The sequence below is a fragment of the Accipiter gentilis genome, chromosome 28 (assembly GCF_929443795.1).
Source record: "Accipiter gentilis chromosome 28, bAccGen1.1, whole genome shotgun sequence".
Classification (NCBI taxonomy): Eukaryota; Metazoa; Chordata; class Aves; order Accipitriformes; family Accipitridae; genus Astur; species Astur gentilis.
This window is the reverse complement of record NC_064907.1, coordinates 6,912,392-6,927,954: the sequence shown is the minus strand read 5'-3', so window position 1 is coordinate 6,927,954 and position 15,563 is coordinate 6,912,392. Positions and strand designations below refer to the sequence as shown.

Genomic DNA, 15,563 nt, shown 5'->3' with positions numbered 1-15,563 from the left:
TTACTCAAGACCATCAACCTGGCAACCCCTCTTAGTTGTAACTACTACTCTGTATGTCTGGTTTGATTTTGACTCTGCATCAAAATGGGGGGATGAAGCCTTCCTTCGGTCTTTGGCAAAAATCCACTGAGGGTCTCCCTTCATCCTACTGGAGATCCTCTACATAGAGGGGCTGCCTCTCTCTCTCAGAGATCAAGATTCTGTTAAATTAAGATTTTGTAGTATATGGTTTCAAAACACTGCATGGAAAATGCACAGAAAAATACACAATTTCCATAAACAACCACCTCCTCAATAACTAGAATTCAGTATTTTTCAAATGAAGATTTACACAATGTTTTCTTTTTGTTCCTACTTTGTTTAATGTAAACCAACTGAATACTTAAAAACGCTCTTTCTTCAAGGTGTTTTTAATCCACTGCTCCTGAAAAATAATATGTCAATATTTTTAATGATCATCCTATAATTGTTCTCTTCAAACAAACCTTGAACAAACAATACAAGGCTACTCCTGCCAACTCACTGACCACAGGTCAACGCATGTAGTAATCCTGTATTTTTAGCTCCTGAATATTTTTTATTGTTACATACTGTTCAGCAAAAATCTTTAGCAGTGAGCACAGGACAACTGTATTTCAAAACACTAGTCAACACATAACATGAAATAGTATACTACACAATGTCTTTTCACTTCTTTTATTTCCAGAAACATGACTTCTAAGCCTGCCTCCAGTACTACTGAAAGGACCTTATTGCACGTTTCAGTTGCCAAGCACACAAAAGAGCAAACAGTAATGGAAATGAAAGAAGAAAAGATATTCAAGGGTGTGCTGGGTTTATTTTTCCATATAACGTAACAAAAGGCTGCTCTGAATTTGGCAGAATGGACAATCTCTGATAAAATTTTGTTAAAGTTTTACCTATAGTCCTAACTGGATCTAATTACACAATAAATCAGAAGCAGAATCTGTCAAAGTAGAAAACTGTGACCACCTAGGGTCTGAAGGACAGAGAATAGCTAGATGCCTTACCACCAATCCATGGGAGGAAGGCATCTAAACTGTGTTCCATCAACACCAAATGTGTAAAGGGGATAAAAATATCTGTAAATATTTTAAAAGAAAAGAAAAAAAAATATGTTTCCTGAATGTTTAGCCTTTAAGTGCAGCTGAATTGCATTTGCAAGCTTTTCTCACCTTTGTGAGGCATTAAGAAATAATCATTGTAACACTCATCATACTGTAAGTGGAAGAAACAGAAAAGTTGCAGCTATCAATACACCTCTGAAATGTTTGAGGAGCTATTCACTTTGCCTAAACTTGTTACCCTGCTAAGTGGAACTAACAGTCTTGGTTCACTACTTAGACTCCTAAAATGCATCTTGAAGGTGAATGGGTTGTTCAAACTTGTCACAGGAAGCATTCATTCCCACGTGTTAGGCTGGGTGTCAGTGAGATGATTTGACGAGGGAAAAAAACCCAAGCAACGCAAATTTTTTAAAAAGTGCCATATCGCACACACACACTTGTTTGGGAATGCCTCTATGTTACTGAGTGAAGACTTTTTTTTTTTTTGCCTGGAAAATCATAAGGGAAAAAAAAAAGAACACAAAACAATTCTATTTACCAAGCCTAAGACATTACTGAATACTTACTTTGGACAAACTTAGTTCAGATTGTTGTATTTTAATAAAATGTTTTGCATAGCACAAGATCAAGAGACAGACTGAGATAACAGATTTGAAAGCTTACATTTCAACCAGAAGTCTTTTATGAAATCTAAATTCTGCTAAGGTGTTTCTAACACAAACCTTTGTAACATTAGGCTAATACCAGGGCAAGTTAAAAGACAGTATAGTACAGAGCTGCTAGTTCAGAAACTCCAGAACTGCTACAAAGTGACAAAAAGTAGAAAAAGGTAAGAGCAAGTGCTCTCAGAGAAAATTAAATCCACAGTACTGTCATTAACTGTAGGTTACTTGGATAAAACAATTCTGCATCTTTATCCAAGGAATCCTGGATAATCTATTATAGATTAAGCCAATCAGTGGGAATGCATCTGAAGATTTATTTAATTACACAATCTTCTTTCTCTTTTCATGGCTAAAGAAATTATATGCAAATTCTAAAATAAATGAAAATACATGACAATTAAGTACTGTTCTGACTCTGTACTTTTTAATACTGACCTTCAATTTTTAATCATCCTTTACTATCTGCAGTCTTAACAGAAAACAACCCAAAACCTTCAGTTTATACACACTGGGGGAAAAAAAAACCACCTGTGCAGTTTTTATCTGCTCTGAGCCACACCTTGCGCATCCAGTGTGATGTCCCACAGGTTTGGGGTTTTTTTTTACCTTAGGCATTGTTCAATGGAGAGACTCTTTCAGTTGGTGCTTTTTGCATGTTCCTCCAGCTGCCCAGTGGCATGCTTTCCATGACAGATGCTCTGGCTTCATTCTTAACATATGTTCCAGATGATAATTCCATCTTCTTTTCTGGATAACTTTAGAGCCAAGGGGGTTTTGAGCTGTCTAATGAATCTTGGCATCTGTTATAAATTCATTCAATTTAATACATAGTATTTTTCTAAGGCATTTGCTTTCAAAAGCATTTAGATGTCTGTACCTTTGTTGGATTTCCAGCTTTCACATCCATATGTTGAGATGGAAAGAAAAATCTGAGTTGAAGTTTCACACCCTGGTCTTTAAAACATGGATTTTTATGACCATATCTTATTTAGTTGGTAAATGAAACTGTTGCCTTGCCAATTTGCAACGCTAGCTCCTTACTGAAATCCCCAGATGACAGGCACCTTACTACCAACATACATAAATTTATTCCCTTCTTGTATTCCTTTACTTACCAGTGTAGTATTTGAACTGGGAGCTTCCAGGGATTAATTGTAGAATTTTTTTTTCCTTACAATTACATAATAGCATTGTAAACAAAAAAAAAAAAAAACACAACAACAAGAAGATAATGCTTTTCATTTAACTTCATCTTCTAATCACTGAAGGACAAGGACATGTTGCAGTATCTCAGAAGTTACTGCAATTACCACAGAATTTTTCCTTTGTTACAGAAACATCTTATGATTTCTTAAGTAATTAAGAATTACCAATCTCTCCAATGTAAGCTTTCAGCATTTTTTTTTCTGAAACCCTATCCTCACATTAAACTTTCTCTAGTTGTTTCTTCTTTAATGGTATTGTATCTAGTGATAGTTACTTCCTTTCTATACCAAAACTGTTCATATCCCCAGCCTAAAGAGCCTAAAAGCCCCAGACATCTTTTAAATGTCTCAATTATCTGTATCCTTCCCATTTTATCCATTGCTCTCTACCCTCAACAGGCCCACCAGCTGCTTAGAACCATGCAAAAATAGTAGCATTTACCAGTGACTCTTTCAAACAAGACCAGAGAACAACTGTGGCCAAGGGAAAGGTGTAGCAAAACTGATGGGGGACTTCTACGCTGGGAATAACCAATAGCAGTTACAGTATGAACCAAAAGGAAAATACCTGTAAAGCATTCTAATTCATCCATTTTTATCATTTCAAACCAGGAACAGAATTTCTAACTACAGTAGAAGCTGAAACCACCACTGCATGTTTCTCTTTCAGAAACGAAAGCGCTCTTCAGCACAGCATGAGCATAAAAAGCTTGGAGACTATCCTTACAATAGACACTGAGAAAGTTCTCCTGATCTTTGCTGCTCTTGGTACCTGGTCCGTATCCTAGGCTCTGCAACAGCTCACACCATTCTATAGTTAAAAAGGCACACCAATGCAGTTAAAATTGAAAAAAGCTCCACCTCTTTTCTCACAATGAGGACTTGAGGACACTGCCATCTTTACATGCTTTGTTGAGTCTTATCTTTCCAATTTGAAGCCTCTGTAAGGCTTTATGTACACTAAAAGCATTTGTATTTAAGATGGTGCATTTTTAAACACCTTTCTCTTCATATATGGCCATGTTCTAAATAGCATTTAATAATGCAGTCTTCAAGCATTGGTTAAATCACGATGCATCAAATTTCTTGGTAGGGAGAAATTGTTAATATTTATCTATTCTGAGGAAAGATTAAAATTGTTAATGAATCAATTCATTTGTTGCTTTGTGTATTAAAAAATAAAATATGCACACTAAATAAAGAAATACAAACAGATTTTCAAGGAACTCCAAAGAAAACAAGCTATCTGGAGCATACTTAAAAATGTCAATTGGCAGAAGACAGAGATTGTGGTAAGCCACCCTTTTTATAAACTGTGCACTGAATCAGCATAAAACCTTCCTCTAGAGTACGGCTACAAATATATTGACATCAATAGTCTACCAACCACGGATGGCTTTTAGGGAATAAAGTGGATTGCAAGAAAGGAAAGGTTATGAATATGCTAAAGCTCTAATGCAGGATTGTATTTACTATTGTGAGGCAATTTACCAGTGACAACGATTTCAGTGAATATAAAGACCTGCGACTTTCTATCCAGCAAAACTCACTTTGTAAGAAAAAAAAAAAAACAAACCTCACTTTTTGTAAGAAAAGGTCAGACACACTATGGATGACCAGACAGTGATGCTTTTGCACTCATGCTGCCTCTAAATAAAAAGAGCTTTTTTTCTCCTCCTTATTTTACCCAGCTCTGGAACAGCAACTTGTTACCTCTTTTACAGCAAAATTCATTACAAGAAATCAACACAAACTCAGATTTTATGTCCTTATGTAAGAATAAGTTTAATTATTGAAGTACATTCCTCAAAAACACTCAAAATACCTATTAATTTTAGAATTTTTTTTAATGTGACCTTGTTTGAGTGGGTCAAGCTTTTATTATCAAAAGTATATTTATTATTATTTGCCTATCTACAGCAGATTATTTAAAACCTCACTACCAATATACTCAACATTTGTAGCATTATCTAATGACTATACTGATACCTGGGAGGCTGGCACAAAAAAAAATACCTTGCTTAGACTTATACATAAGTAGGTATTACACAGCTATTATACACCACAAATAACGCAGTATGACCATAACCGTTTCCCTAACTCTCTCTTTATAGACTAAATAATATCTACAGCTATCTTCTTGGAAAGGATGCAGGGGAACACAAAGTGTTAGAAAGGATCCCTAAAAAAAGCTGGGTTGGGCTGGTTTTGGTTTTGGGGGGGGCGGTGTTGTGGGGGTTTTTGTTGTTATTGTTATTTTTATTAGAAAAGAGAGATAGCATTATGATTGTGGCAAATGGGAAGCTACAAGGTATTTGTATGTGCCTGGGGAATACAACACTCATTCACCATGAAATTTATCTATTTAGTCTAATATCACCATGGCTGCCCAAACTGCTGCACATAACAGCAATTCCCTGTCTCCTCTGGAGCAAGGATGGTTGGATCAGGTGAGGGAAAAGTTCATCAGCTCTACATAAGTCTCTTTGTTCCAACAGCAGTTCCACATAAAATCCTATGCACGTGGTATAAACTGAATGTGTAAGATTTTGGCTGTGATTGAAAACCATCCAAAGGGATCCCAAATACAAATGTTTACAACAAAAATTAATTTCAAATATTCATTGTGCAAGCTGAAATTACAAAGAGCTTGAACCTGTTCCTAATTTTGGTATATAACCAAACAAACCAGAAGTAAGCCTGCAAAGAATGAATTTTAGCCAAAACCTACTTTTACAGGAATTCTACCAAATGTAGCAGAAACTCCATGGAAAACTTAAGAGGCTTAAAAATTAACATCATCTGAAGTTTCACTGATTGTCTACCAACACAATATGTATATTCTGAACTCTAAGAACCATAAGTATAATTTTAATCTTGAGTAATATTCAGAAGCCAACAACTCACTAGCCTCAGAAGGATATCTGTCTATCATAAGCTTTGGGTGTTTTTTTTTCATTAAAATACTCTTTTTAAACAGCTTTCAAGCTCTAAACCCAAGAGGATTACAAAGCTACTATATCATTTGGATTAAGGAACCACTTAATGTTTCAGACATTAGCCAAGTCACTATTCTGTTAAAAATCACTGTTTGATTAAAAACTACAAACACACAAGAATAGGAACTAGCTAACCTCCTGGTGGCATTTTTTAATTCAATCACGTTTAGGACTAGAACAGAGAGTAAATCAATGGAGCTCTTCTAAACATGAACTTCAAAGAAAACCCTCTAGAAATACCATCTAGGAATACAAACTGGGTGTGCTGCAGTCTGGTTGTAGTGATAACCTAAGTTTTAGGTGCAGTTTTATAACCTATTTACTCTTGCAGAGGTAGGGGTTGCCACTAGGAGGAATCTGGCGTGCCCCTCAGTGCTGCTGCTCACGCATTCTAGCGTGTGCCAGCACTACTGTTTGTGCAGCTATACAGTGAGTCAGGTCAGGGAAATGATCCATCTGAAAGTTACCTAGGAAAATAAAAATAGATTCATTTTCAGCCAGATAAATTTCCTGGTATGATTCACCATGTCACCATTACAAGCACAAGCGCCAACACAACCAAGCAAGAAGAGGACATGACACTTCCCCCTTTTCAGCAACAGCTTCTACTTAACACAAGTTTCAAGTAAATATGGAACTGCATCTATCAGGGGCAAGTTCACAAGCTCCTAATTTAAATACAGTAGTTGCTGCTGTTTCTCAAGAATAAACTTGTTCAGAAAAGCTTCCAATGTGTTAGTCAGCATACATAAATGGGCATGATATTATAAAAGCCAGCACAGTTCAAAACAAAGTGAGTGAATACTAGCTTTAAAGTAAAGCAATCAATGCTGTATGAAAGCACACTATTTTGTAAGTATTTTCATGTGTGTAAAAGTTATACCACTAATCCATCTGCACAGTTTCGTCAGGTCAAAAGAATTTAAGTATAGGTAGATATGTTGTCATGTTCCTATGGATTATCCTCCTAGTGATTGCTGTTCAGGGGTTTCCTCCAGTCTCTCTGGAAGACATCTATCTAAAAAACTAACCTTAAGAACTGATAAAGGACAACTGGTTTTTCGCATCTTATTAACAACTCATTCCTTTGTACGCCCTAACAGATTTCACCTCTTCCTCTGCAACATGTCAGGAGGATAAACAAAACCCAAAAAATCTACAGCTTCTCCATCAGGCTGAACTTCAACTACTATCAGACTCATTCTACTTCCTATATAAACAATTACATTTTAAAAACCATGAATATTCAAACATAAGGCACTTAGAAGTTTCACAAGGATGAACAAACTCACATTCAGGAAGTCTCTGAGGTGAAGTAGCAATACTATGTCCATTTTAGCTGAGGGAAACTGTGACTTGGATGAATTCAAGTTAAAATCCACAATACTGAGTGCCAAATTTAAGATACTCTTGGCCCAATTCTTTACATAATTTACCATCTTACATGTCTTTCTTCATTACAAACATAGTTGTCCACGAGTTTATCGCAACCAAAAGCACAGAGCACTTGTATAAAGTAGCAAATGGATCTCTCTCTGGTTGTAGTGGTCTCATTATCTAGGCCTAGTTAGCAGCTATCTGTGAAGACTATTCTGGTTTCAGTAACTTTCTTAGTGTGACAATGTAGATAAAAGACCAGCAGAAAGCTACCTAATTTTTGCACTTCAACTGTTCAAATGTGAGTAACTGAGGATTATGCAGTTTGGAATTTCAACATAAAAATGAAACAACTAATGAAACGATGAACTTCCTGATTTTACACAGTTAACATGCTACCATATTGTAATTAAATATTTTTGGGGAAGACTACCCCCAAAGGCAAGACAGAGTATTTTAAAAGTGAACTTCTGAATCTGTCTTGAAAAGAGAAGGTGTTTTCTTATCAGCGTGCTGCCATGTGACACATCCATTTCCTATCTTCCTACCAGTTTTAAGAAAGCACTCTGTAAGAAAGCAAACTATAAATTTAGAATTTATGGTAAACAAGATGTCAGTTGCAATGATCTGATTAAAAAGAAATGTACTTAGATTTATAAAAAGTAAGCTAACACTGCCCTGATTTGCAAGGGAAGTAATCAATATAACACAGACTAGCTGGGACATAGTTAGAGATGGTACTGAAGACAACTGGAAAAAATGAGACTGGGGGAACATCTACATTATAGATAAGGAGTATGCATCTGAAGCAAATCTCCCAAATATCAACTATTACAAGCTTTGGCTTACACTGTGACCGCACCTCATACATTCCCACTGCCAAGAGGCTCTAGGTCCATAGGAACAGACATGACAGTGAGTCCAAAGCAAAGCTCTGGAAACATGCATAGATAGTGTGGACACCAAAATCTAAGCACCTCTTGACAGATTCACTCCTATTGTGCTGTATTATGTGCTAATGGAGACCTACCCTGAGACTTGGCAAACCCTCCCAGTGCAAGCCAAGGTCTGTGCTGCTGGAGCAACACTGTTTTGCCTGCAATTTAGGAAAAAACAAACTGCTCTCAATAAGTTGGAGGCTGAATAAATCCCAGGCACTACCACCATCTTCTCTCCATGTTTTGGTGGGAAAAAACCTCTAATTTTGTCAACAGATTGTAGAGATGCTCATGAAGGGCCTACAGTTCCTCCACGAAAACAGAACGCAACCAAGACAGCACTCAAGTGGTTATAAAACTTTCTTCCCTTGTCCTCCACTTTCTATTCAGTCCCTAAATCATCACTAGCCTAATCTCTTCCCAAAACTTATTTTTTGATATCTCAATTCACAGTCTCAATTGCCTCTTTGATACTCATGCCCTATGACTTCTCAGTCCAGCCCTAAAACTCCTTTAGGACCTAGTTTCAAGTCACAGCTGTTGACCTTATTAATGTTTTTGACAATTACAGCAGGGGTACTATAAAAGAAGTGGGTCCCACAGAGGCATAAGCTGATTGACCTAGCTGAGGTGAGAACAGGTACATGGTTTGCCTTTGAAATAAATGAAAGCACAAAGACTTGGGAGATTTGTTGGACTGGCACATAGGTATATTGAGGGAAGATAATGTTTTAATGAGGCATCAAACGCCCTGGTATTGCAAGCAAGTTATCCTTGCAATAACAACATCTTCAATGTGAAAGTAACATAAACAAAAATGAATTTTAGTTTATCAACAGTTTACAGTATGCCAAAGGTATTACACAGCGTGACTAAGCTTTAAGTAAAAACAAAAAGTAGGAGTTTTATTAAATAGAAAACACATATTTAGGAAACAGTTCCTCAGAGTCTTCCCCAACAGCATACTTTCAACATCTGGTCATGCAGTACTGCCAGGCCAAAAGAGTTGTGAGCAGGAAAAGGACAATGAATTGTTAACATCTTCCTTCCCTAACCCCTGCAACAGAGAATGTTAACCTTGCTTCTTTAAAAGTATTGCCCTCGTGGGTAACAAACTGGTATGAATAAGAGAAACCAGTATGAATGGAGAAAACCTTCAGAACATGAGCAACAAGGCAGCATTCATTACATAGGAAATGGAACAGACATACAAGAACATGCAACCCAGGGTGTCCAGAATACTCAAAAAAAACCATTGCCTGAGCATTTTCCTGTGTAACAAGAAACTTGTTGTTAGGAATAATAAAAGCACTTTTCTACCATAAAACACAGGGCATGTGGAAGCCCAAAGCCCAAGGTGATGAGCACCAGAAACGTGCCTCACAAGCCACTGAAAGGTTGATAATGAACAGCGATTCTGTCTAGGTATTGAGTTTGTTCAACTTCTTTTCAAAAATCTGAAAATCAACAGCACCAAGGTCAAACATGTTGACACCCCCATGAACATTCCATGTTAATAATACCCTATTAATACAAACATAAGATAATACCTTCCTCCCTCTGAATATATTACTGCATCTTCTACCTGACATAGTAGTAGGTACTAATATACCTAATCAAAGAACATGCATGGAATTTTAGCCACTATCTTCTACAATACAGCTCCACCTGGAAGAGCATCATTTTTACCAATCAGGACCACAAGTGTACAACCATTTAAAAACGGGGAACAGGCTGTACTACAGCTACATTGAAACAAAAACAATTTTTAAAAAAAATAAGAAAATTAATCACTCATGCACAGCTATCTAAACTGGCATTCAGCAAGGATACTGCAGAGAAAAATCCCAAGACTGTTTAAAAGACATTGCATTTCAGGCTTCAACTACTATATCAAACTGCCTTTACCTGCAGACACTGGTAATAATCCAAGGTGGAGAGCTGCAAAAATAACACTCACCTCTCTACCACCTAAAAAGTACCTGGAATAAACAGTTATTTAGCAAAAAGAACACCCCACACTCATCCTAGTTACATCAAGTTTAAGATTTTCACATGATTCTGACCTTCCTTCAGGGAAAAGTAAGGTTAAAAAGGTTATAATTATTCCAAAAAGAAGAGCTTGGTACTCAACTACAAAGTGAATGGGACAGAGGAAGGGCACAGAGGGCCCTTCTCTTCCAGTGGGGTAGCTGCAAGAAAACAGCCTCTAAATACATAGATCTCTGCTCAGAGTATATATGGAAGCAAAAAAAAAAAGTGTGTGAGGTTTCCCCGACTCCAAGCAACTTACAGATTTACCTAAATTCATTTCTACACTGAGTGCATGATACAGAAATCTCTGAGAACTTAAAAAAAAATAATCTAGTTTAGATATCTGGATGCATAAACATTTATATAAGAGAGCTTGCACTGTCGTTTTTCTCTCTCTTTGGTCCTCATGGAGCTATCTCTTTTAAAGACATATATTTTATTGGAAATGTACTGTAATACATATTTTCTTTTCATTGGATAGAATTGGAGTAAAAGGATTATAAGAAAGGCTTACTTAGTTTCTAGTGGTTCATCAGTGAAGACTTTACCTTAAACTACTATTCGCTAAGACAATTAGAAAAAAATAGTTTAAATTTCTTCTACTTTGTGTAGCAGATGTTCAAGATAGGCTATGTAAATTTGTCTTTGTTAGAGGTATGTTAAACTACTCAAATAATTCAGACAATCTGCAAACAAGATTTCTGACAGGTTGTGAATAACACTCAATTAGTACCATAACTTCTGAGATTAATTTTTTTGATCAAGGCATTCCTGCCCCCACCCAAAAAAAAACCAAAACAAAAAAAACCAAACCCATAAACATATCACATGAACTCAATTTCCAGTGTGTATTTCCAAAATTAACATCTGTTTGGTCTTGGTTCAACTGTAAAACCCAGTGTCCATTACGTAGTTCTTTTTCTGGACTGGGGGGGGAAGACATGTCACCTTAAGACTGTAAATAATTTGTACTTTAAACAACAATTGTATTCTTATTTGGAACAATAGATTTTTTCCACTACACTATTTATTCTTCTTGATAGTAGATATAACAACAATAAATATTTTCCACATGGTTATTTCTTAAAATCCCATGATACCTGCATCATGTCCTGAATTGCAAAAAGAAAACAGACCAGCAGTTGAGTAAATCTCATCACAGCAGATCAAAACATAGAATCTTATTCTATGAACTCTATGAGTTTAGAAGTACTAACACCATTTCAGGTAATTCAATTCTGGATACTATGTTATAAAAAGCTGTATTTAAAAAAACCAACCAAACAAACAAACAAACATTGAGTGAAAAATGGTATTACGGTATTTCAGTAATATACTCTTTACAGGACAATCTTATTACAGGAAAGCTTCGTGACATCTGTTTTTTACCACCATCTCATTACATCAAACTTCTTAAGTTATCACAGTTAAGCCACAGCAATTTTATACTTCAGCTCCTTCTCTATAAAATTTATATACTAATCCTTCTTACTTCAGGTGAGCGCTGTGAGATCAAATGAGGACATCAAAAATTATGAGACTGTATTAAAGTCACCTCCATAAGCAAGTCAGATACATTATCTATTCAATATAATTTGGGTAAAAATATATCATGTAAGCTATGTAACGATTGCCACGACAAACAGCATTATCTAATGTAACACACTTGAATGCAGAAGCCCAAACAGAGGTATGGTAATTGTATGACAACAGAAGCACTGACTTAAACTGACAACATTTTGCTTTGTCTTTAAATAAAGATTTAGCCACCTTGTTACGCAATGCACATTAGGTATATTCTCCCGAGATTAAAAAAAAAACAACAAACTTACTCTTTCAATTAAAGAAAAAGTTAGTTGACATGAAATTTAAAACTGGGTCCTTTAAAAAGTTAGCATCTGTGTCAATTTTTCCTTTGTCCCAAATGATCTTTTAATAACATGGTAACAAAGACTCTTAAACCTTTTCATATGTTTAAACTAATTGAAATCTTGTGCACAGGTTATATATAAAGAAATTAGGTTGCAATTAAGCATAGTTATTAATGATTCTTAAATCTAATTGTTGTCACTATTATAGACCACAGACAAGGTCAACCCTACAACTCAGAAAACCAGCTCCAGCTTTAAAGAAAAACATACCACCTGAATTATATGCATAAAACCCACTTTTGTAATTATATAGCTCTAATCATACTAAGCATGTTCATCTATGTAAAAAACCAGCTGTTTCCAAACTGTTAGATTAAAAACATATCCCCCTGTAAAACATTAAATTTAATTTAGTAAATACAGTAAAAACACGTTAAGTAAAATTAAAAATACTCTTACAATAATTAAAAAAAAAACTACTCTGCAAAATGTTGTGCTTATAAGCAAATCCAAATGTAAATCATTTCAGCAATTACTGCAGAGTCCTTACACTAACTGCATAAATGTAAAATATGTGCTTTAACTTCTGCATATTAGCAGCAAGGTTCAGATCACTGTATTTCAGATTTTTGGTCAAGATCGCTTCCCTTTCACCTGTATGCATTAGAAGGAAAAACGCTGGTGTCATCTAAAATGGAAACTCGTAAAGCAAGACAACACTTTTCCCTCCTAATCCGGTGAGAGGAATAACTGGAGAACAGAGAGAAGAAAGAAAAGTTTTCCTCTCTGAAACAAAACACACTGAGCCAGTGAATTGCAAGAATATCTTTGCAGCAGCACAAGAACACAAGGCCATGAGATGCTAGGTTCTCATCACGAGATCTGAGACATTGAGGCACAGACAACCATAAGACTGTCCATACAAAATACACTCCCTCTCCTCTCTTGTCTGAGCAGAGACTCCGGTCCAAGACAACTGCTACGCTAGCTCTCCGCTTGTACAAGTTCTGATGTCTCACAGGGTACATCTGCATTCATACTTTAGCTCAGATAAGGAGAGCACTTTTGCAACAAACCTTCCTATCACCCTAGTTAATGCACTTCCGTTTGCTGCATGGAGCAGTCCTGGAGTGCACAAACCTGCTTCCTTTCAGATGAAAGTGAAAACCACAAGACACAGTCCAAAGTAACACCCACTTCACTTTGCAAATGCACTGAGCATAGAGAGGTATCAGGTCCTCATCACCGATTATTTCATTCTCTGAATCCACTCTCACTGGACTGCATTACCTGCTCAGGCAGGCCCAGCTACTGTGCTTCAGGGTCTCCTTTCACCTTGTGAGATGGGACCTGACTGCACCTGAGGTTCACTGAGCTTCTCAGGCTTTGCTTCCTCTTGGGTTTTGTGCCTTCTATTGTCCAAAGTTCTCACCTCTAGCCTGTCATCTCTGTCTGTTTGACTACTCAATGTAACAGCTTACTCTTCCTCGGTATCATCTAGTCTCACCACACTGAAACTTCTTCTCCTAAGGACTACTCAAAGCCTGACTATGACTCATCCTTAATTAAATAAACTTAATTCTGGCATTTCTTAACTTTGAGTGCTGGCTGGCTATTAAAATAGTAATACTTTAATGGGCTCATCATTTAAGCACACAGAGAAAAACAGAGCACTGAAGCCAGTGGGGTAGCATCACATCGACTCTTCAGTGCTCAACAGCAGAGTTAAAAGCTTACAAACATATAGCCCTTGGCCCTCTATTACTGGCATGGATACAGCACTAAGGATAATAAAGCAAACAGTTTCTCAGCACATTTCACAGCTGTTAAGAATTGTAACACTGTGCCCTAACAGACCCTGTCTTCCCCAGCCTCTCCCTGTCAGAGTCTCAACTTGGAGAGAGATCCCCCACTCAACTTTTAGTCCTCCCCTCTCATTCCTACATTCAGTTCACTTAACCCGCCTTTGTAATGGCCTATTTCATTAGCTGGCTCCTCAAAACCATTCTTCATCCCAGTACTTCCAAGTCATCCTCATACTCCTTCATTGGGCTGTGAATCACAGAGAGAGATTGTTTTGTTCTTTTCCTTGTATCGCAAACCTTCCTGACTGCTGAAGAGAACAATTTTAAAAGGTCCTAGACTATACCCACAAGACCAAGTAATTTAGCATAATAGAAGCAGATCAGTCAACTGAAGCAGCTGGTGCCCAGGCCACTACGTTTCCAGCATGTAGCATGTACGAGTTTTATGTCAAGTTAAATTCAGTCTGGAGCCTCAGATTGAACGTTGCACCATACGCATGGTTCAGGGCTGTCCAAAGGACCAATCGCTGGGGCTGGAGTTCAGTTGGTGTCCACCTGGAGAAGAGATCCCACGCTCAGCTTCCTCCAGGAGGAACCTGGTTGGTACCTACCAAAACCACCCTGTGAACTGAGCCAATGAGTGTCAAGTGGGGATGATGAGAGAATTCACTTTAAAACTGTAATAGCATGATAGCTTGCGGAAGCAAGACAGCTTTACCCAATCCCATGACGCTTCTTTGTACAGAGAGAGAATATTTAGCTGCCAAAATAAGAAGTGTCTACTGAGCATATTCCAACTTTCAGAATTTAGATTAAGTTTGGATACTTTTTATTGGCAACAACAAAAAAAAGCACTTAACAACTTTGAGTCTCTTGCTCCACACCAAGGTCAGGGTATAAGTTGTAATTACATGAAATGTATAACCATTGAATTAAACGCTTACGAATTCTTGACATTGGAAAAAACCACTGCACTTTTCCTTTTGTTTTCAGAAACAAACACAATGAATGCTTTAATCCAACAGCAACCAGAATAAGTCAGACACAGAAAATTAAGGACAATATTAGGTCTAATAAAAAAAAAAAAATCCCACTTAAACCTACACAGTTACCTATAGCCAGAAGGAAAACAAACAACTATACATTCACTCAGAATTAATTAAAATAAGGAAAAATGCATGTCATGAATTGTCTTTACTTAAAAAAAAAATAATAATTACTAACAAAACTGACATCAAAGTGTCAACTCAGTAGGCTTTTCTTCAAGTAATAGATAGTAAAACAGCATGAGGAAAACTTAACATTTCTGAATTTCAGATACCCAGCAAGACATTGAGTGTCACTGTACATTGTCCCTCTCTGGACCCCGGTGATTAATATATGCGTATTCACTGCTCACAGAGAGTTGATATCGGGGTGTAATAAGAATGAGCGATATTACATGAAGGAACTGACATCATGTAGAAGAAAAGTATGTGGATCATCCTAATCATTCTAATACATTTGAAAGAAATTTGTATAAAATAATCAAAAAAGGAAATCAGATACCCAAACTGAGTAAACAACAACAAGATGGGAAGA

The 15,563-nt window shown here is 36.7% G+C and overlaps 1 protein-coding gene across 5 annotated transcripts in view; it reads right to left on the bottom strand.

Moving 5' to 3' along the window:
- AKT3 (AKT serine/threonine kinase 3) overlaps positions 1–15,563 on the bottom strand; it is a 161,910-nt gene that overhangs the window by 131,961 nt on the left and 14,386 nt on the right. Inside the window, exons 3-4 of one of the 5 annotated variants that reach the window (XM_049831403.1) lie at positions 2,360–14,537; positions 1,032–1,103 (exon numbers count right to left, since the gene is read on the bottom strand). The exons of 3 other annotated variants lie outside the window; for them this stretch is intronic. In XM_049831403.1, the coding sequence (XP_049687360.1) occupies positions 1,032–1,071 (40 nt within the window). In that variant the 5' untranslated portion in view covers positions 1,072–1,103; positions 2,360–14,537. Of the gene's footprint in view, positions 1–1,031; positions 14,538–15,563 lie in introns of all 5 variants that reach the window. One more of the 5 variants, XM_049831402.1, reaches the window with a different exon arrangement.